The sequence below is a fragment of the Mustela erminea genome, chromosome 1, assembly GCF_009829155.1.
Source record: "Mustela erminea isolate mMusErm1 chromosome 1, mMusErm1.Pri, whole genome shotgun sequence".
In the NCBI taxonomy this organism is placed as follows: Eukaryota; Metazoa; Chordata; class Mammalia; order Carnivora; family Mustelidae; genus Mustela; species Mustela erminea.
The window spans coordinates 71,989,451-72,012,881 of NC_045614.1; the positions used below are offsets into that span (position 1 = coordinate 71,989,451).

At 45.4% G+C, this 23,431-nt stretch overlaps 1 protein-coding gene across 2 annotated transcripts in view; it reads right to left on the minus strand.

Annotated features, from left to right (window-relative positions):
• The window catches only part of CCDC13 (coiled-coil domain containing 13), a 57,374-nt gene extending 35,932 nt beyond the window's left edge, over nucleotides 1-21,442 (minus strand). The window contains exons 1-5 of one of the 2 annotated variants that reach the window (XM_032316972.1): nucleotides 21,128-21,442; nucleotides 7,741-7,967; nucleotides 6,223-6,371; nucleotides 2,058-2,200; nucleotides 350-439 (exon numbers count right to left, since the gene is read on the minus strand). In XM_032316972.1, coding sequence (XP_032172863.1) covers nucleotides 350-439; nucleotides 2,058-2,200; nucleotides 6,223-6,371; nucleotides 7,741-7,961 — 603 coding nt within the window. In that variant the 5' untranslated portion in view covers nucleotides 7,962-7,967; nucleotides 21,128-21,442. Of the gene's footprint in view, nucleotides 1-349; nucleotides 440-2,057; nucleotides 2,201-6,222; nucleotides 6,372-7,740; nucleotides 7,968-21,106 lie in introns of both variants that reach the window. The other variant, XM_032316915.1, reaches the window with a different exon arrangement.
• Nucleotides 21,443-23,431: the final 1,989 nt, after the last annotated feature.

Here is a 23,431-nt window from a genome sequence, read left to right on the forward strand (position 1 = left end):
CAGTGAGGATGCTACAAAGGAAACAGCTGAGAGTGGGAGGCCATTTGGACCAGGCCTTCCCTGCTGGTCTTGAAATTTTAGGTTTCCAGGGTCCTCGGGCCCTTCCTATTCTCCCTCTCTGGGGACTGAATCAGTTAGACTTTCACTAGCCTCCACTGCGGACATTCCTGTCCTCAGGCCACAGACTTGGTTACTGTTCCCTGATGGCCATGCTGAGGATGCTTTTCACTGGTGGGCATTGGCTCAGTGGGGTGGACCCCAGACGGAGATGCCTACACTCCCACAGAAGACAGGAGGCCCAGGCCCATCACTGCCTCACAGACTCCCCAGCATAGAAGAGAATTCATACCAAGGCTCTGTCGCCCATCTGAGCCCTCGACGCCTTGGCTCCCCCATCGGTGGCTGCTGTGGCTGGTAGTTTGGCCAGGGCTGCCTGCAGCTGCAAAACAAACCTTGCACTTAATATTTGATTCTGTTTGGCAACTGTGAGGCCTGAGTGCAGTGCTCCATGTCACCGCCGGGTGTGTGGTTACTGGATCTCACTGGTTCACTTTTCAGCTCACTTTAGGACCATTCACGGAAGAACTCACCCTACCAACAGCTCTGCAATGGGAGAGGGTTTAATGGATCCTCTTGCCCACTCCCCAGTCATATACTAGAATTCACTAACAGCTTCACACTTAATACTGCAGCCGTGGTCTGTATCCTGGAGCTCCGTCCATAATCTGGGAGGCACAAGTGTAAAGGGATAATGGACTTCATGTGGTAGACAGGAAGACAGGGTCAGAGATGCTAAGAAACTGCCCCACTGGCTCAGGGCCTCGAGCCAAGCCCAGAGCTTCAAACAGCCCCTTTAAAGCTTTCCCGGTTGTTCACCCAAAGACCAGACCACATCTAACAAGGCTGGGGGTGGCCTGCCCTCCCACCCCTCTGACCTCCTCTTCCTCTACTCTTGGCCACCTGGGTTTCCTCTCAGACCTTCGTCTCCACTCAGGGCCTTGGCGCCTGCTGAGCCCTCTGCACCGGGGCCAGAGGGGACATCCCACACGTTTGCCGGTGTGGCCCCTCCCCTCCCTCCAGGGACCCACTGTGTGCATCCCTCCTCTAAGGGGCCCTCGATGCTGGGTCTGCCTCTGAGGAGGGCAAGGCCCATGCCTATTCTGCTCCCCTCACAGGGCCTGGCACAGAGCTCGAGGTGGTTCTCAGACCATTTGTTACAGAATAACGAAGTTCTAATTCAGTGGCAGCATATAACAACTAAGGGGGACTGTGGAGGATCACAGACTTTGGGTCACAATGAGGCACCACTGCGTGCTGTGTGACTCAAGAAAGCCCCCTAATATAATATAGTCATATTATTGTTAAGTTAATTAGTATTTAATATAAGCCATATAAGGGAGCTACATAGGTTTTCTCTAGCACATGGATTCCATCCCAGCTCCAAAGGTACCATGAACTGCTTGGGCTGTGTCCTTGCAAGACTGGAGGGGGGTCTGTGATTAGCAGTGGGAGGGGAGGAGGCAGCAGAAAGAGGAAGATGGGCAAAAGTGAGACCAGCTGCTGGAGTGCTGCATACTCTCAAGGATCCCTGTTAATTTAGGTACAAATGTTTACCTAGTGCTTGTTACCTGCCAGGCACAGGTTGAAACGTTTTACACTGTTACATCTCCTAATGGTCAGAAAAACCTTAAAGTTAGTACTGTTAGTACTGCTATGTGTCAGATGGAGGAAGCTGAGGCACAGTGCGTTTATAACCTACTGGAAGTCACAAAGCAGGTTAGTGATGAAACTGAGATTCACACCCAGGTGGTCAAGCTCCAGACCTGAGTCCTAACCACCCTGATGGCTGCCTCCCTGTGCCCTGTGTCCCCCTTGCCTCTAGACACACTTCCCTCCCCTCTCAGGACAAGACAAAGACTGAGGAACTCTTTGTAAACACTGACCCACCAGCCCTTCAGAAGGACCCAAAGCATCTACATGTGGCTCCCTCTCTGGAGGAGTAGACCAGGGTCCTGGGAGTCCCCTCTGGAGGCAAGAAAATGACCAAGGCCCCTCACTTCCTGCTCCAGCTCCCGGACACGATTGCCCAGCTGCTTCACTCTGGTTTTTGCCCCCTCCGACTCTGCTGTCAGCACCCGGTTCTTTTTGGACAGCTCCACAATCTTGGTGGCAATCGCATCCCCGGCCACACCGGCTGTTCCTACAATAAAGGAAAACAGAGAGGTCAGTGAAACACACAGGCCTACACATCGAACTCATGGCACACTACCAGTGGCCCCGGGGTTTTAAAAACTAGAACACTCATGGAAGGGCAGAGGCTCAGGCGAGTGACCATGTACCTGGGAACCCTGAAACCCAACTTCAACGAGTAGAAATGCAACTGCTCAGAAAAGTATACATTTTACTTCTATGGGATGTAAGTTTATTGCCCCAATTCTTCATGTTCTCCTCAACGACAGGGTTACATATCCACACCATAGGCTCTATGACTCTGCCGTGCCCTCCAGCCAATAGGGTATACCCCCTCGACCATTCTATGCCTGCCTGACTCTGGCTCAGCCGATGAATTGTTTGGCCAATGGGTTGTTAGCAGATAAGGCACAGGTAGAGGCTTGAACAGGACTTGGGTAGTTAATTCCCCCTCTTTTTGCTTGTACTGTGTCCACAAGAACACAACCAGACCAGCTGACTGGTCCCAGGAAGAAGAAGAGACACGTGGAACAAAGCTGAACCGCCCTAGCCAGGCCTGGCCTAGATCTGCTGAGCCCCAATTAACCCCAGATGTTTGAGCTCAATCCATGCTTCTTGCTGAATGCTGCTGACATTACGTGCTGGTTTCTTGCACACAGTTTTGTGGTGACACCTTGCCAGTACAAACGCACGCATCCATTTGTAAATATTTTTTGGGTTTCATCAAGTATTGGGCACTCTCTGTACTAGGGATTTAATGGTGAATAAAAAAGACTTATGGAGTTTACATTCTAGCTGGGGAGAAAGATAATAAAAAACAAATAAATATATATTCCAATGTCCAGGAGAACCATGGGCTATGAAATAAAGGGAAGCCGGGCAAGAGGGTGAGAGGGAGGGGTGATGCTATTTTTTTTTTTTAAAGATTTTTTATTTATTTGCCAGAGAGAGAGAGAGAGAGCAAGGGAGTACACACAAGCAGGCAGAGAGGCAGGCAGAGGCAGAGAAAGAAGCAGGCTCCCCGTTGAGCAAGGAGCCCGATGCGGGACTCGATCCCAGGACCCTTGGACCATGACCTGAGCCGAAGGCAGCGGTTTAGCCCACTGAGCCACCCAGGTGTCCCGGGTGATGCTATTTTAGATGGAGTGGTCAGGAAAGGCGTGTCCGAGGAGATCCATGTGAACAGAGACCTGGATGAATAATGAAGAGAGGGGTCAAGACATAAAGAAGAGTGTTCTCAACTAGGAAAAGTATTCTAAGTAGAGGACACAGCGAGTGCAAAGGTCCAGAGGCAGGAATATGTTTGGAGTATCTGAGGACCATCAGGCAGCGCAGAGTAGCCGGAACACAGTGGACAAGGGCAGGAGGCTGGGGAAGAGGTAGCCAGAAGGATGGGAATGTGGGAAGTTGAAAAATGTGGTGCTGTGCCGATGGAGGGCAACGGGAGCTTGCCCAGCCTGGCTACTGACTGACTCGACAGCCTGAGAGCCCCAGCCCAGCTGGGCAACGGCAGGTCTGATCAGATGGTCTGCAAGTTCTCTGAACGCTGCTTATGCTCTAGCAATGGGTAACTGGCAGAGGCACCTTTCTAAGCCTGCTTTTTAATATGACTGTCACAAGCCTCAGAACAGCCTGAGAGTGACAACTGGTGGAAGGTAAACAAGCATGCTGGATGGCTTTCAAGGCGACTCAGCCCAGGCTTGCTGCTGATGGCCTGGGCCCGGCACCGAGTAGGGCAACTAGGAGTGGCTGCCCTTGGCCATCTCCCATCTGCTGAAGAGGCCCGGGACACTTCAAGAGAAAGGGTTTAAAACATGCGGATGGCAGCCAGACCTAGAAGTACACGTGGCCCAGCAGTGAGCTTTCTGGGTTATGTTTTCCTTCCAGGACTCAAAAATCCCGGAACTAGAAGTCATGAAGAGGTCCAAGAGAGGCCCTCTCTAGTCCATTTTTTTAAAAAATATTTTTACTTATTTCAGAGAGAAAGAGAGAGAGTGTACAAGCTGGGGAGACAGGCAGAGGGAGAAGGAGAAGCAGACTCCCTGCTGAGCAGGAAGCCTTATGTGGGGACTTGATCCAGGACCCTGAGATCAGGCCCTGGGCCAAAGGGAGATGCTAAACTGACTGAGCCACCCAGGTGTTCCTACTAGGCCCTTTCTAGTCTAAAGGGCAGGAAGGGGGACTCAGAGAAAATAAGAAAAAAAAAATTTTTTTTTTTTGGTTTTCCTAAACCCCACTCTTGAAGCTTCAACTGCATGGTAAGGGGACAGCAATGAATGGACAAGCATAAAAATGCTAAATATATGGGTAAATATAATAGGCTATTTGTGTCTCCTTAAGCTTTTTATGTGTAATGGTTAAGAGCAAATATTATAACACTGTTTGTTGGGATTTTCAATATATAGAGATACAATATGTACAAAGCTGCATTCTTACAGGGAAGGGCAAAGGGATCGATAGGGTGGTCGTTTCTTCATTCTGCTTGAAGTGGCAAAATACTAATTCTAAGTAGACTGTGAAAACATACATATCTTGTGCTTACCTGAGCAATCACTAAAAATTCATACAAAGAAATAGAGTTTTTTTAAAAAAAGAGAATTAAAGCAATCACCAAAGATCCAGCTAAAAGAAAACCAGTCCGTCAGCTGTCAGCAGCCCATCCCTTGTGGCCTGGTCTAAAAACATGCGCCAGGCCCATCAGACTTTTCTCTTCCAGACTTGATGTTGGAAATCAGAAATGGGAACTGCACAGCAAGGACTGGATTCAAGCGGTCTTGAGGAAGTGTTAGGGCTGGGAATCAGAGGAGGCCGTGGGCAAGTGGGCAGAAGCAACAAAGAGAGAGCATGGGACAGTCTGGGCAAGAGGGAAGGGCCCCCAGATCCCCAGTCTCCCAGGGTAAGGAAGCATCTTGAACTTCCCCCCTACAGCTTATGAGCTTCTCTAGAGCTCTGTCCAAGGGCAAGTTGCCCCTTCACATCTGAGCTTGAGCCAGGCTGGGTGTGTTTCTATGTCTCACAACTCCTTCTCCTCAGTGTGGTTTTTGTTTTAGACAGAAGAGGCCCAAAGAATGGAGGGAGACACAATAGGCTACCCAGGGCCTTTAGGATACCAAACTCCCTTTGCTTTTTCATTCAGTACTGGTGCTTTGCACCCACACTTAAAGAGACTGGCTCTTGAAGGCAGGGAGGGACGCCCTGGCAGATGGTAGCAGAGGCCCGTTGTTATCTGTGATTGGTTATACCAACTTTCTGGTTTAGTCAGCTACCTGGGAATTGCTCAATGGGTATAGATGGAATAGAGGACAGTTAGGGCCAAGGTCCCCACCAGATCTGCAGGGCCAAGGTCTAGCTTATAACCACAGAGCCAATGTCCAGCCCACACCCACAGAGCTAAGGTCAACTCCAGGACCACAGGCCAACGTCCCTACCAACAGAGCCAAAGTCCAGCCCCACCTGAAGGCAAGCCCCACTCTAGACCCTCCAGGGTCCTAGGAAATCCCCTCAGAACAGCTACCTTCCCTGTCCCATCCACTTTTCTGGGGCAGCACATGCTGTGGGGAAAATGCCTACTTCCACTGGGGTTTTTTCACATCCAAATACAATGTCTGAGTCAAACACAATGCTTTTGTGATTGCTTAAGTCTCCACCAACTCCAGGGGCCCCTGGGTGGCTCAGAATGGACCCCGCTAGGCCACTGACATGCAGCGAGCACCTATGGAGAGCACCTGTTGTGAGTCCTAGATGGGCCATCAGCACTGCCCGAAAGCCTGCTGACTGTCCCCGCGGTTCTCGCACTCCCATTTCCTGGCACACTGGCCCCCGCAGCCTGCTCTCTTCCTCCGCTCGCTGCTTCATTTCCCGCCCTCATCTGGACAAGCCTGACCGCAGCTGGCCCTCCGCACTCTCTCTCGAGCACCTGCCCTCTGCCACCTGCTGTTTGCCCTGCCCAGGGGTGCTCCACGGTGGCAGCTGAGCCTGCTACGGGGACTTCTGGGGTGGGGGGGTGGATTTTCACAGCCATGCTGTGGCTACCTGTGAAGGCAAATCTGTCCTCTTCTATTTTCTTTTTGAGATGTTTGATTTCAAAGTCCCTTTCCTTCAGCAGCTTGTACAATCGCCCATTTTCATCCACCGTCTCCCTGAGCTGCTCTCGAAGGTGTGCAAACTCATCTTCAAGCATCCTACAAGGGAAAGGCAGAATTAACTGGGAGCAATGGGCGGGAGTCAGGGCTCTGCCGCGCAGGTGTGCTGTATCCGGCCGGACACTAGGTGGCGGTAAGAACAGGCCTGTACGATGGGGGCCTGCGTGGCTCAGTGGAGTTGAACCTCTGCCTTCTGCTCAGGGTTCTGGGATTGAGCCCTACATCGGGCTCTGCTCAGCGGTGAGCCTGCTTCTCCCTCTCCCTCTGCCCCTGCTTGTGTTCCCTCTCTCGGTGTGTGTGTCTCTGTCTAATAAATAAATAAAATCTTTTAAAAAATAAATAAAATAAAATAAAATGAAATAAAATAAAATAAAATAAAGTAGGCTCCATATCCAGCATGGAACCCAATGCAGGGCTTGAACTCATGGCCTCATGACCCCTAAAGCAAGACCTGAGCTGAAATCAAAAGTTGGATGTTTAACTGACTGTGCTGCCCAGGGGCCCCTGGTGTTATCATTAGTGTTGTTATTGGCTCAAGTCTGCACCAATTCCAGCTTCTCTGATTTGGGGAAAGATCATTGGGAAGTAGGTCTGGAGTTAACTTAGAGCTAATAGCCATAGGAACTTTTTCAATTAATGAACAACCTGTATGTTTTTCCCAATTAGCATTTTTTAGCATAATATTTTGAAAATTGAGAAATCATAAAAGGTAGAATCTGAAAACGGAGAAGAGAGATGCTGGGCCAAACCAGAAGCAAAGAGACAACTCAACAACTATTATGGTTTCTTTTTCTTTTCTTTCTTTCTTTTTTTTTAACTTGCAGAGAATCTTGTATCAACATAGCCTTCTGTTTCTAATACAAAGAATAAATCAATATGCATCTGTGATATTGCTGAATTTAGAGCAAAATGAAAAGATTCTGGACTCCTTTCAACCTTTTCACTGCAAAGAACCAAGGAATGAATCAAGAGCTTTTTTATGCAGAGCTTTTTTTATGCAAGAGCTTTTTTATGTTTATGGATTGTTATGTGTCAGGAGAGGGAATTGGCATAGGAGAGCGATCCCAGATGAGAGTTTGGAGCAATGATCTTTTATGAACCATGACAGTTAGCCAACCAGCTCCTCAGAAACCCAAACACGATTTTCATGAAAGAGAGACTGAATAAGAAAATTCAAGTGAATAAACTACACCATGATGAGCTTCCAATTTTCCATTTGACTTTAAATGATTTTTAAACACAGTTCATACCAAATTATATCCACAGGAGCACAGATCTATCAGACATCTGTGGCTCAACTTAGAAACATACATCTAATCAACATGATCAGTCCAGTGGTCTGTGATCAGTTTACCCCCTCTCTCCCTCTCCCTCCCGTGTTCCTGGGAGAGTTCAAACTTGGATTTACCTCTGCTCAAAGCTGTTTTTTGAGTTTTGCTCCCCAGCTTGGAGAAGGTTGAGGCCATCGGAGATCTTGAAGGACTCTTTTTGGTCATCGACTTTGATTTCGAGGCTCAATTCCTTTTCCTTCTGTTTCTCCATCTGCTTTTGTAACCTTTTGTGCTGCATCTCCTGCATGGCCTTGAACTGGAGGCGTAAGGTGTCCTGTGTGCCTTCATCTGCTGCCATCTAGCCCTAGGAGTAGGAAAAGCAGCAAACCCCCCTAAGTACACATTTCATGACAGTACTCAGCACACCTCTCTGTCTACAGTCTCCAAGTCTGGAGGACCCTGCTCAGCCTTGTGTGTGTCCATATAGAAGCTCAGAAGACCCACCCTCACCTCAAATCCCCTGAAAGCCAAAGCTGAGCTGAGCATCCTCCCCAGCCCTGAATGTGCCACCAGACCAGGGATGGCGTCAGACTATGCCCCAGCCCTGAGACTCAACACTGTGCTCCTTCCTGTCTCTAAAAATGGTGGCTCTCAGCTCTGGCTGGATTTTCGGCTCTCTTAGGGGCCCCTAAAATATAGCAAAGCTTGGGCACAACATTCTTGGACCAATTAAATTCCAATTTCTAGGAGTGAGGTCCAGACACCATTACTTTTTAAATTTTAAGTATAGTTTACACAGGGTAAAGTGCATAAATCCTGAGTCTACATTCAACGAGTCTTAACATAAGTATACATCCTTATGGTGGCCACCCAGATCAGGGTATCGGGTACTTCCTGTCCCCCAGCAGGCTATCTTGTGCCCTCTCCAGTCAGGAGTGCCCCCTCCCCCAGATAACCACTATTCTGACCTCTGCCATTAAAGATGAGTTTTCTTTTCAATTAGCTCTATTGAAGTATAATTCATTGCTACTAAAATATTCCATTTTAGGTGTGCAATTGAGTCTTGACAAATACATATACTTGTGTAAATCACCACCACCATCGCTGAATAACATTTCTTTCACACCAGAAAAGAACCTTTGTGCCCCTTTGCAGTCAGTCTCCCTGCCAGTCCCAACCCCAGGCAAACTCTGATCTGCTTTTGGTCACTCATGGTTTTGCCTTTTCTAGAATTTCATGTAATTGGAATCATATGGTAGGTAGTCTGTGGTTTTTGTTTTGTTCTGTGTTTTGTTTTGCTGTGTGTGTGTGTGTGTGTGCTTAGTACTATCTTCTAAAGACTCATCCATGTCGTTGCATATGTGTCATTGGCTCATCCCTATTTATGGTTGTGTAGTACCCCTCTGTGTAGATATATCACAGTTCGTTCACACACTCACCTGTTATTGGACACCAAACTGTTTCCATTGTCAGCTAATATGAATAAAGCTGCTATGAACATTCATATATAAGAAAGTCTTTGTGTGAACATATTTCTTTTATTTCCTTTGGGTAAATACATTGAAGTAGAAATGTCAGATTATATGGTAAAGTTATGTTAGCTTTATAAGAAACTGCTCAATTGTTTGCTAGAGTGACTATAATATTTTTCATTCCCACCAGCAGTGTATGAGAGTTTCCATTGCTCCACAGCCTTGTCAGCATTTAGTATGGTTGGTTTCAATTTTAGTCATTCTAGTGGGTATGTAGTAATATCTCAGTGTGCCTTCAATTTGCATTTCCATGATGTCAAATTATATGAGCATCTTCTCATGGGCTTACTGGCCATTTGCATATCTTCTTTTGGGATGTGTGTGTGTGTGTGTATATATATATAGAATATATATTCATATGAATATATATTCATAGAATGAGAGTTCCCATATATTCTATGAATATATATTCATATGAATATATATTCTATATATACACATTCTATTTAAAACTGGGCATATATATATGTATATATATATATATATATATATGGTCTATTTATTATTGAGTGGTCAGAGTTCCTTATACATTCTGGGTAGTTTTGTCACTTTTGAACTTCAGATAAACAGAATAATAGAGCACTGACACTGGAATTTTTTAAATGGTCCACAACCGATTTTAAAGTGTAGACAAGTGTTAAGCACCCCTGCCTTAAGCCAAACCTAAGTCACACCATTTACCCACCATACAATTACTCATAAATCTTATGGGTTCTCCATAAATGTCTTTACATCTGCCCCCATATTTCTAGCTCCACTGATAGCACTCTCACTGTCATGCTCACAGCCACCTCAGGGCCTTTGCACTTGTGGTTCTCTCTCCCTGGAATGTTCTCCCACCACCTCCCCTCAGCTTCTCTCAAATGTTATATTATCAGAGAGGTCTCTGTACTCTACTCTTGTAGAAACCTTTCTTACTCTCACTTCCCATGCTCCTTACCCTTTGGTATCTTCCTCCATAGTACTTAGCTTCCCTTGACATGCTATATGTTTGTTGGTTGTTGGGCTGTCTGCCAGCCCAACAATGGCAGGCACTGTGTGATGTTCACTGTTGGGTCCTCAGTGCCTAGAATGGGGCTTGGTGTGTAGCAGGTATGAAGTGAGTATTTGGTGAACTAATGATGGATGGTTCTGTTCCCAGGACTGCTCAGGGGGTCCCTCCTGCCCTGGTTGTCCTCTCCCTCTTCCCACTTCATTTAGAGTCTAGCCTGCATTGGCCAAGGGACTGCTTTCTTTAAATCACAGCTCTGAGCCTGACATGCCCAGCACCAAAGAGCCTTATTAGATGCCCATTAGCTGCAAAACCAAGTCCAGTGGCATTAAAGGCTTTGGGGGCTTAAGCTTCTGTCTCTCCTTCCAGCCTGTTGTCCTCTCTAGTGTCCCCTTCCTCCTCTCTCTACATCTCCCCCTCCCCTAACTTAAACCTTGCTGGTTTCCCCAGGCCCAGCATAAATAGCACTTCCTGGCCCTGCAGGAAGAATATGTTCCCAGCATCTACACCTCTCCACTGGGCTTATCTCCACCCTGTCCATAGAGGTGGTCCCAGAGCCTATACCAAGGGATTCTTAAACCTGTCTCAGTATCGAATCTCTAGAGATAGGATCTGTAAGTAGTGATGTCCAGGCCCCAGCCCTGGAGGTTCCATCGAACGAGTCTGGAGTGGAGACTAGGCATGGGGCTGTGTTAGCGCGGCCTGGGTGGCTGGGACGTGCTGAGGACTTGGCCTGCAGTCTGACCTTGAGCCTATTGCAGTAAAAGAGGCACTGGTGCCACCTTGGAATTCCTTACCAGGTAGCTTCGCTCATAAAAGGAGCTGTGCAGTAAAGAATTAATTCATCATTCTGGGATGTCCACACCCAGCCCATTGCAAAGAAAGGTTTGACACTTGACCTGCTCCTAGAAGCTAACCTCTAAGTCTTTGGTATATCCTTCCTGACAACAATGCCCTTCTTGACCTGGGTGACTTGGGCCACTGCAGATGGTCTGTGCTAGCTAACAATGTGATTTTTATGATGGGGGCCTTAGGCCACGCCATGTATCAGCTTGACCTCTACAGGAGTGGGAAATTCAATGACTAAGGTCAGCCATGCAGGCAGTCAGCCATGCCTATGTGACTGACCCACAGTAAGAACCCGGGACCCCAAGGCTTGGGTGAGCTGTTCTGGCTGGCAATGCTCCATACGTGTTGTTGGGAGAAGCAAGCACTGTTCCTGAGACTCCACCGGGAGAGGACAACTGGAACCTTGTGTTTCATGTCTCCTGGACTCTGCCCAATGTGCCTTTCTCCTTTGCTGATTCTAATCTGCACCTTTTTGTCATAATTTACTGTATAACAGCTTTTCTGAGTTCTGAGAATGCTTCTATCAAATCATGGAAACCGAGGCTAGTCTTGGGGACCCTCAAACTACAGGAACCCCTGGACACCTCTGGTGAATGTGTGACAGCCCTAGATAAGTCTCCACTCATACTTTATTAAATAAGCAGAAAAACAAACAAAAGGGTTTTTATTGGGGGTCAGTCACATAGGCATGGCTGATTGCCTGCTTGGTTGACCTTAGTCATTCCATTTCCCGACCCATCTTTCGGGACACCCAGAGATATAATGTAACTTAACAACTGGACTCAATGTTACAAACAGGCAAATCAGACTTTTTCTGTAAAGGGCCAGAGAGTAAACATTTTAGGTTTTGTGGGCCACATGGTTTTTGTTGTAAGTACTGTGTTCTGCCATTGTAGCAGAAAGTAGCACTAGATAAGCCAGAAATGAGTGGGTGTGGCTGTGTTCTGATAAAACTTTATTGCAAAAACAGGCAGTAGGCTGGATTGGGACTGTGAGACCTTAGCTTGCCAACCCAATTTAGGAGAATTTCACCTGAAAAAGTGTTCAGAGATGGAAGAAAACCCTTCTGAGTCTATTATTTGAAAATATAACCCAAGAGTTTAAAAATAAGTTTATCCTGTGATTCCCTATTTCCGTAGATTGTAAGAGGGAACAATCATATACTTCATTTTCCAAATTGGGTCACATTGAAGAGTGAAAGGGAGAGCTATTAATAATCATTTTGGGTCAAGAGCAACTTGGAGGCTGTGCCTAGCATATAAAGCAGCAGTTCCCACCCCTGCTGAACACTGGAACCACTTGGGAAGCTTTAAGGATCCTGGTGCCTGGGTCCCACACCCAGTGATTCTGAAGTCACAGGTCAGGGTGCAGCCTGGGTGTCAGACATGCTGGTCTGGGCTGCTGTACCAGTCGCCTGGCCCAAGCTGAGACGGCACCAAGGGTTCAGAGTGAACTTGGCTCTGTGTGAGCCCAGAGTGTTTCTAGACCTCTTTGGATCTTAAGATCTCTTCTTCAAGAAGCATGAGATGACAGGGAGGCCACAGATGTGCTGGGAGGAGCGAATGCAAAGCAGGGGTGGGGTGTGTGTGGGTATTTGTGTGAAGATACTTTGTTAGCTATTCATTGGCAGAAAAAAACATTTTTTTTTCTCCCTTCCTGGTGATTTCTCTTGGAGACTCCCTTCCTCCCCACTTGCCCCACACCTAGATGCTTCCTGTCTCTCACAGTGATGCTTGTGACCTATCAGCAGAAAGCCTCCCATGGCTGCTGGGCCCGCAGTGCCTCAGCCCCATGACATGACTGGGGAAGCCTCCACAGCTACTCCTTCACCTCACAAGGTCACCTCTTCTGCACCTTATCTCCAGCCTGCTCGCCCCAGCATCCTCCTAGTGCCTCCCCATCTCTCTGGCTGCCTGCTTCCCACCTTAGCTCCGGGTCTTGTCTCGGTACCTCTAATCTATACCACATATGGCCATTTAGGACCTTTCTAAAACCAGATCTACATGGCTTCTACCTCTCCAAGACCTTGCCAGGACTCATGGAGGGTACTCTGGCTGGCCCGAGGGTGCCATCCACCCCACATTTTTATTTACCTTTTATTTAACTGAATTTGTTGCCAATATTCAAAGATCTTCAGATTTCAATTAAAGCCAGATTTCCAGCTTCTTTTTAAAAAGTTTACAGGTCTGACCATGCTGGGTCCATAGCCCAGCATGAATAGCAGTGACTGGGCAGAAGGAGTGCCCTCTGGGCAGGCTATGCTCTTCCCACTCAACACCATCCAGACCACCCCAAGATGCTGCAGCTGGCACATCAGCCGCCTGGTGTCACTGCTCGGAAATGCTGTTCTTTCTCTTAAACCTGCTGGATTCAACCACTTTCACTTCCCATCAGCCCCAGCAGATGTCTGCGTTTGTGACTCCTCCTAATGCTCAAGCCTAGAGGCATCACAGAGCCTTGCTTCAGCCTCTCTACCTTCCTGGGATGCCTTCCTCCCCAGGCTTTTCCCCCTTTACTCTTTAGCCTTTAGGATTCCCCTGGGGGCACACTGTGGACTCCTAGAATCCCCTGAGTGTCCCTTAATCACTAAACATACTTCAATGTATTATAATTATCATGATTTTGTTTCTATTCCTTCCTTTTACTAAGAGGACCCCTAAGGGCAGTGGTCTTATTTTTTTAACTCTCAGACTCTCATCAAGAATGGGCTTTCAGTTATTTATAGAATTGTCATTGAAAGAATGTAGCAGGTGCTCAAGGATGAAGGGGAAAAATGAATGCATGACAGAAAATAAACAAAAGTGGTTGCCAGAGAGGAGGGTGTGGGAGATGGGCCAAATGGGTGAAGGGGAGTGGGAGGTACAGACTTCCAGTTATGGAATGAATAAGTCACGGAATGAAAGGTACAACACAGGGAATATAGTTGATGATACTGTAATAGCATCGTATGGTGACAGATGGTGGCCATGTTTATTGTGGTGAGCACAGCACAACATATAGACCTGTCCAATCACTCTATCATACACCTGAAACTAACGTAACATTGGGGCAGCTATGAGTTTTTAACAAAAACTTAAAAATGACTGAGTGAATATATGAACAAGGAGTGACTTGAAAAGCCTTTTCTTCTGTTCCTGATGTGCACTTGAAGTCACTGGGGAATAGGTACTTCCTAGATGCATACTGTTACCTGGGCAAATTAATCTCTGTGCTTCAGTTTTCCCATCTGTAAAATGGGGGGATGGTCGTTATATACTTCACAGGGTGGCTGTTTACTCATGGAGTAAATGAGAGGATGCGTGACAAGTGTTAATAGTTCCTGGCCCAGAAACTCTCCTGACAATTTAGCTTTTTTTTTTTTTTTTGACAATTTAGCTCTTATTATCTTTCTCCTCCTATGAAATGGGGTGTCCTCACCTCAGTCAAGCCTGTGGGAGACAGACAACACCGCAGACAGACAGGGCCCTCTGGTCTACATCAGCCCCCAGGCCGCTGGCACCTGCTCTGTGCTCTGCTGGCAACCAGTGGAGATTTGGATTTCGTTGACCTGGGCTGTGGCCTGGGCCTCTGTGTATTTTCACTTATTTTTTATTTTGTTTGTTTGTGTGTGTGTGTGTGTGTTTACATCTATTTTTACAGTTTCCCATGTGAATCTAACGATGAGGTAGGCCTGAGAATGAGGGGAGGTAAACAGTCTGAGGGGCTAGGGAGACCTGCAGGAGAGAGCACCCCCATCAGCCTGAAGCTGAGCACTAAAGAAACGGGGTTAGGGTGGGGAAAAGGGGGTGCTAGAGTTGGGGGATGGGGGACAGAGGGCTGTCTTGTCAGAAGAGCATTTGCAGAGAGAATGTGATGAGTGTGGGGAACTGAGAAAGACTCAGGACGGCCAGAGGTTTGGGGAGGGACTGGAAAGAAGGCCTTATCTGACCTAACTAAGGACACTGAACTTCATCCTGAGGATATTGGGGATGTTCAGAGCATGCAGACAGGATCACACTTGCATTTTGTGAAGCTGGAGGCAAAGGGGCCTAGCTGGGAGGATGTTTCCAGAAAGGAACATGGTCCTGAAACAAGGCTATGGCTGTGGTGATGGAGAATGGGGAACAGGAATGGTGGCAAATAGAAGAGATGGGAAGCAAGGATGCAGCCTAGAAGGAGAGGGGAATCTAGAGGGTTTGGGTTTAAGTGGCTGGGGAGATGGTGGGCCTGGGAAAAAGAGTTTTCCAAGCTGCAGGCAAGCCTGGTGCCAGGCACTGCTAAATTTGAGACTCCCTAGGCTTTCCACATGGAGATGCTGGGTGGGTGTGTGGCTCAGAAGGGCAGCCTGAGCTGGAGCCTCAGGAGCCCAAGATTGGGAGGCGGACAAAATCCAGTGGGAAGAAGGTGAGGAGGGGTCTGAGAAGGAGCTGAGAGAGAAGGAAGGGGAAAATGGAGGAAGAAGAGATAGCCAGGAACAGATAGAAGTGAGCAGATACTACTAGGTAGATACGGCGACAGATGGGTGAGTCTGAGCAAAAAAGAGGCAGGTGGGCTGATCAGGTCAGGAGGCTGCAGTTAGGGGTCACTGAAGGGTGAATGCCAGGGACCTCCTGAGATGGGCCCCAGACCACATTCTTCCACCTCTTCCTAAACAACTTAATTACAAATCAAGGTAGACCCTTGACCAAAGACAACACAGATCTCAGTAGGGGATGCTGATTCCCAGGAAGCAGAAAGGAAAACTCGTATTTTATAAAAGCAAATAACAATAATGCTAAAGCTAGATTTTTCAAAACACCCTTTAGCCCCACCTGATTCCTGACTAGTTCATGACCATGTGGTTGGTATACATTAAGAACAGGAGCGATATGCCTGTGCTTTGCATTTTGGGGAGTCAAGATGAAAGAATGAAAGACTTCCTGTCACCTTCCACATACTCTCAAGGTGGAAAATGTTATATTCATCTCTGAATCTTGTCTCTGCAGTATAAGCCAGCATGGGTACGCAGCGGTGCTAAGTTGACATGCATGCCACGAGTGAATAAAGGAAGCCCAGCAGCTGTTTTGGCCTTAGAGCAAACAGCACCGAAGACATTCAAGTTGATTTCATTTGGTCCTGGAGAATGTGGTTGAAAGATCACTCAGCAAATGTGTACTGGCATTGCACAGAGAGCTATGGATAGATCTCTTCATATGGAGCTTGTAGTTTGGAGGAGGAGACGGACATCGATCCAATGATCCCATTAAAAAAAAGCATAAAATGGTCACTGGGATGCTCTGAAGGAGAGACATAGGGTTGAGACTCTCCATCAGGGAGTCTGACATAGTCTGGAGAATTTAGGAGAGCAGCCCCAAGGAAGTGAGCTGAGACTTGAAGTATGAGTAAGAGCTAAGCAGAGGAAGAGCATTTGGGGCAGAGGGACAGCATGTGTGGAGGCCCTGTGGCAGAGTGAAAAATGGCAAGGCCTCTAATGACCAGAGGCCTCTACTCCCCTTGCACATCTAATCCATCAGCAAATTCTCTTGGTCTACATTCAGAATATACCCAGAACACAAGCACTTGCCACCTCCTGATCCCTGCTATAGCCTCCTAATTTCTGTCCTTACATCTGCCCTTGCCCCCAACCCCATGGTCTCTTCTCAACACTGACGCTGCTAATACATAAGTCAGACTATGCCCACCTCAGCATAAAAATAGGGTCTTGTGTAATCTGGTTCCTCTGCCAACCCATCTTTCATTATCAAGGACACATCAAATTCAGAGAGTCTTCTGCTGGCTGTTCCTCTGCTGGAATGTTCTTTCCAAGGTACTCGTTGTTATTGATTCTTGGGGATTTCTACACAGACAATCAGGTCGTCTGGGAACAGGATCATTTTATTTCTTCCTTTCCAACCTGTAATGGTTACTTTTCCTCTCCCACTGCCAGACAGGTAGCTAGATATTTACTCAAAGGGCATGTTCTCAGGGAGCCTTCCTTGCCCACCCTACCTAGTTCTGTATTCCCTTCTCCTGCTTCCAGCCCCTGAACTCCCTCTTCCCTACCCATGTTTATTTTTCTCCATCATGTTTTTCAAAGTCTGATACACAGAACATTCTACCTGTTTATCATCTATGTTCTTTAACTAGTACATAAGCTACCTGACATGGCACATCTTCATTGCTGTCTTTCAGATCTGCACAGAATTTAGCACACATTTAGGTGCTCAGTATTTCTGGAAAAATGACGAATTAGGCTTTTCTTAGTCCCACCATCTTTGGTAACCAGCTGTATCTGTGAACATGCTATTCATAAGTAATGATAACAAGTGCTTAGACAAGCACTATATTTAAAAATCCATCTTAATAATACTGTGCCTTCTACATGTGGTGCTCGGGCATAACCAGGGTCTTGTTACTTGTTCTGGACTTAAGGAGTGGAAGTGGAGGTGCAGAGAGTTTTAAAAGTTAAAGCTGAACAGAACTTCTGACATGTAAAGAGTTTAGAAGCTATCATTTCTATCCTCACAATAAGAAAAAATCTAAAAATCAACAACTGGAAATCAGTGGAGCTCAGAATCATTAGACAGTTGAGGTCATAGGGCAAATTGCTCCCAGAAAACTGGAGAGTCAGGTGAATACAAAGAATCAGCTTACTAGGAGCAGAAGTCTACAGCTAGAGTCAATATCAGTAGACACACGAACCTGTAATTGAGTAATTGTTGGGGGCTAGGTGTGGACTAGCTTGCAGTTTTAAAACTCCAAGGGGTCTAGTTCTTTGGGGGCCCTCATACTTTAATGATTTTTAGCCCCAGATTTTCCTACCAGATTCTCACTGTGAAAATCAGAGGAAAATCCAATCCTGCTTCTGGCAGTGGGAGAGAAAAAGACTGGAAAGAAAAAATATAAAACTTTCTTGTTCTCAGATGACATGACTGTGTATGTAGAAAATCCCAAAGAATCAACAAAAAGAACAAAAAAAGAAATCCTGGAACTAAAGTGCAACTATAGGGGTGCCTGTGTGGCTCAGTGGTTTAAGCCTCTGCCTTTGGCTCAGGTCATGATCTCTGGGTCCTGGGATTGAGCCCCACATCGAGCCCCACATCAGGGTCTCTGCACAGCAGGGAGCCTACTTTCCCCCTCCCCCTCTGCCTGCATCTCTGCCTACTTAGGATCTCTCTCTCTGTCAAATAAATAAATAAAATCTTAAAAAAAATAAAAATAAAAAGCAACTATAGCAAGGTTGAGGACACAAGTTTAGTAAACAACAGTCAATTGTTTTCCTATATGCCAGCAAAGAACAACTAGAACCATAACACCATTTGCAGTCACATAAAAATGGAAATACTTTAGTATACATCTAACTAGATATGTAAAAGATCTGTATGAGGAAAACTATAAAACTCGGATGAAAGAAATCAAAGAAGAACTAAATAAATATTCCATGATCATGGACAGGAAGACTTCACTACTGTTAAGATGTAACTTCTTCCCCCAAATAAACAAAACAAACAAAAAAAGTTGTCAGTTCTTCCTAACTTGATCTATAGTTTCAACACAATCCCAATCAAAATCCCATCAAGTTACTTTGTGGATAATAACAAACTGATTCTAAAGTTTATACGAAAAGTCATAAGACCTAGAATAGTCAATACAATTTTGAAGAAAAAGAACGAAATTGGAGGACTGATGCTGCCCAACTTTAAGACTTCCTATAAAGCTACAGAAATTAAAACAGTGTGGTATCGGGGAAAAAACAAACAGATCAATGGAATGTAACTAAGAGAGCCCAGAAATAGATCCCCACAAAAGGAGTCTACTGATCTTTGAAAAGAAGCAAAGGCAATTCAATAGTCTTTTTGACAAATGGTGCTGGAACAACTGGCTATCACATACAACAAAATGAATCTAGACACAGACTTCACACCTTTCACAAAATTAACTCAAAATGGATCATAGATATAAATGTAAAATGAAAAACTGTAAAACTATTTGAAGACAATATAGGGAAAAGATCTCGATGGCTTTGGGTTTAGGAGTGAGTTTTAAGATGCAATACCAAAAGCATGATCCATGAAAGAAAAAACTGGTTAAGTTGGACTTCATTAAAATTAAAAACTTTTGCTCTTCAAAAGACACTGTTAAGAGAATGAAAAGACTAGCCACAGTCTGGAAGAAAACTTTGACTGCAGAACACATATCTGATAAAGGACTGAATGCAAAATATGCAAAAGAAGTCTTAAAACTTAACAATATGAAAACAACCCAAATAAAAAGTGAGCAGAAGATCTGAATACACATCTCACCAAAGAAGATATATAAGATGGCAAATAAGCATATGAAAAGATGTTCAACATCATATGTAGTTAGGACTTGCTAATTAAAACAACAATGAGATACTACTACACACCTACTAGAATGGCTAAAATCCAAAATACTGACAACACCAAATGTTGGCAAGGATTTGAAGCAACAGGAAATTTTGTTCATTGCTGGTGGGAATGCAAAATGGTACAGCCACTTTGGAATACAGAATGGCAGCTTCTTGCAAAGCTAACCATATTCTTACCAAATGATCCAACAATCATATTAACCCAAACGTGTTGAAAAGTTATGTCTACACAAAAACCTGTAAGTGAATATTTATAGCAACTTTATGCATAATTACCTAAAAGGAGAAGCAACTGAGATAATCCTTCTGTATGTGAAAAGATAAAAAAAAAATTGGTACAACCATACAAGGGAATATTGTTTAGTGATGAAAAGAAATGAGCTATCAAGCCATGAAAAAGCATGAAGGAAAGTTAAATGTATATTCCCAAGTGAAGAAGCCAGTCTGAAAAGGCTACATTCTGTGTGACTCCAACTATATGGCATTCTGGAAAAGGCAAAACTACAGAGAAGTAAAAAGATCAGTGGTTGCCAGTGTTTGGGGGGGGGGGGAGAGGGGAGGGAAGGATGAACAGTGGAGAACAATGGGTTTTTAGGACAACGGAACTCTTCTGTAAGATACTTTAATGGTGGATACTTGATATTATGCATTTGGCAAGACCCACAGAACTGTACAACGCACACATTCCCACAGCCCCTAACATAAACTATAGACTTTTAAAGTTAATAACAACATAGCTTTAGCGGTAGTAACAATATATCACAGCAGTGCATGATGGTAATAATGGGGAAACAGAGGCGTATATAGGAACTCTGTATTTTCTGTTCAATATTTCTGTAAATCTAAAAGTTCTCTAAGAAATAAAGCCTATTTATTAATTTTTTTTTTTAAGTTAAAGCTAAGTCTGCATGGAAGGAACTTTCGGCTCAGGAAAGATTTGGAGCCAAAGGATGGGGAGAATGGCACCTACCCACTAGGCTACTCCTGTAGCAAAGCAAAGGTCCCTGAGGCAGTTGAGCACTGGGAACAGACACCAGGAAGGAAGGGCTGAGGCATCTCGCAGGCACGAGCCGCTCTGCCTCCACCAGCCTCCTTCTTCCTTCTCTCTCTTTTAATTATGTTCTCCTAGAGTATTCCGAGCAACAGCCTGGGGTTCTGGGGGTTGAGAGGAGAAGCCCAAGAGATTCCCAATTGAGACCCCTGTGCACCTACTAGTCGCCTGTCAGGACCCGCATCAACGTAGGGATGGGTTTGGGGTGGGGCGCACAGGTCTGGTTCGCCCGGAGGGAGTCCCGCTCTGAGGGGACTCGCTCGTCTGGGTTTCGGTCCGTGGGGGCTGGCCCTGAATCGGGAATGCGAGGGAAGTGGATACCAACAAGTCGCTTAGTTCCCGCTCCACCTCTCAGTACGGCGCAGCAGGGTTCTGTAGAGGATAACCAGAAGAGGGTGCTGGTCCGACGGACCTGGGTCGGAGTTCCGACCATGGCGCCTACTGTGTGACTTTGGGCAGCAGATCCCTCTCTGCACCTCACTAATCCTGTAAACACACGGAATCTAAGTCTCTGTTTGGAGAGGCGAGGAAGCTGTACATGGAGACTGACAGAATGAAGTGGGGAGAGACCTCGCTCGCCAGGCAGGCAGTGGGCACCGGGCAGCGGCAGGGAAGGATGCCGGGGCGAGCTTGTGCGCTCCCACCCAGGTCCAGCACCCCCCCCACCCCCACCCCAGCAGCTGCTGGCTCCCCGGGCTTCAGCCTTGGACCTTCCGCCCTTCCCAGCACTTACAGCCGTCACTCCGCTCCTCACTTGCAAAGCCGGAGCAGCTCGGTCTCCTCTTCCCCACGGCGGCACGCGCTGCCCCAGCAACCGTCACCAGGGAAACCAGCAACGTCACGACCAGCGTGACGTCACCACGTGTCTACGGAGGCCGAGGGGGCTGTGGGAGCTGGAAAAGTGACGGTGGCGTTTGTGGCCCAGGTTGAGGAGGGGTGGGAATAGGGGCGGTAGGCTGAAATAGGAGTCCTGTGCCTGAAACTTTAACGTTGGCCCAGTTACGTAGTTCTGGAACATGTTTTAAAAGTTTCGTCGGCTAAACATTTTGTGCAGAGAGGCACATTCAGTTGTCCTGTAAGGGAGTTGAAAAATGATCCCACCATGAAATTTAACGTATTCCATGGTATGGACATGCCAGTTTGTTTAACCATTTACCCATTGGAAGGCTTCTGGGTTGTTTCCAGTTTGGGGATATTATGAATAAAGCTGATAGGAACATTTATATACAGTTTTTTTTGTGTTTCCACCCAGTCTTTGAAAAATGGGGGAAATTGTGTTGTGATGGTAAGTGAAAAAAGCAGGACGCAAAATAGTAATTGCTAAATAGTTTTTAAAAAGAAACAAGACTGTGAGGAGCATATAGAAATATTAAAATGATTATATTTAGGTGGTGGAATTACAGTGCTGTTTTTCTTCTTGCATTTTGGGGGATTTAAAAAATAATGAATATGGTTTATTTTCATCGTGGAAAACACTTGTATGTTTGTTTTTTTAAGGCACTCCCCAACCTAAGTCAAGTCACTACTATATTAATGGCTATGTGGAAGTGGGAGGCAAATTTCTATGAAAGGAAATCGAAGGAAGTTTTCCAAGTATTGATTCGGGCCTTTGTAATTTGAAAATGTCCAGACATCTCATAATTGCTTTTCTTTCTTTTTTCCTCATAAGGCATTCACACCATACACATTCAGAAAGATGTGTCACCAGATCACACTTTGCAATACCAATCAGAATACTGACACTGATACTCCTATCTTAATCATGTTTCATTTGTATTCACGTTTGTGATGTATTTTGTCCTCTTCAATTTTACAACGTGTGTAGTTTTTCGTACCCACCACCACAGTCAGGACACTTCATTCACCACAAGGATCCCTCTCTTCGAGGTTTATAACCACATTCACATCCCTCTCTCACCTCCCAGTCCCTAAACCCTGGTAACCATTCATCTTCCTTTTCTAAAATGTTGTCATTTCAAAAACTTTATGCAGATATACAATATCTAACTTTCAGGGATTGATTTTTCTTTCTTTCTTTTTCTTTCTTTCTTTCTTTCTTTCTTTCTTTCTTTCTTTCTTTCTTTCTTTCTTTCTTTCTTTCTTTCTTTTTTTCCTCAGAGGAATTCTCTGGAAACTCATCCAAATTATTGTGTGTGTATCAATAATTTGCTCCTTTTCATGGCTGGATAGTTTTCCATGGTATGGACATGCCAGTTTGTTTAACCATTTACCCATTGGAAGGCTTCTGGGTTGTTTCCAGTTTGGGGATATTATGAATAAAGCTGATAGGAACATTTATATACAGTTTTTTTGTGTGTGAACCTAAGTTCTCATTTTTCTGAGATAAATGCCCAAGAGTGCAGTTGTATGGCAACTGCATGTTTAGTTCTATAAGAAACAGCCAACCTGTTTTCTAGAGTGGGTGTACCATTTCACATTCCCACCAGAAACGGTACATTGAGTGACCCAGTTTCTCCACATCCTTGCCAGTATTTTTTAATGTAATTTCTATATTGTGTTAGCCTTTCTAATAGGTATGTAGTGACACCTCATTGTGGTTCTAATGTGCATGATGGGTGATGAAATAGAGCATTTTTTTTCATTTGCTTGTTATCTATCATCTTTGGTATTCATGTCTTTTGTGCTATATCTGTAGAATTTTGAGAATTCGCTGTATATTCTAGATAATAGTCCTTCATTGGATATGTGGCTTGTAAATATTTCCTCCCAATCTGTAGCTTGTCTTTTAATTTTCTTTGAGTTTCTTTTGCAGAACAAAAGGTTTTGGTTTTGAGGAAGTCCATTTTATCAACCTTTTGTGGATCATTTAAGAACTGCTTACCAAAAACAAAATAAAACAAAACAAACAAACAAACAAAAACCCCTTGTCTAGCTCTGGATCCCAAAGATTTTTCCCTATGATTTTCTAAAAGTGTTAGATTTTTATGTCACATTTTACTTTGACATAATCTTTGCATGAAATGTAAAGTTGAGGTTGTGGTTCCCCCCATCCTTTGGCTTATGGATGTCCAATTGCTATAGCACCATCATTGAAAGG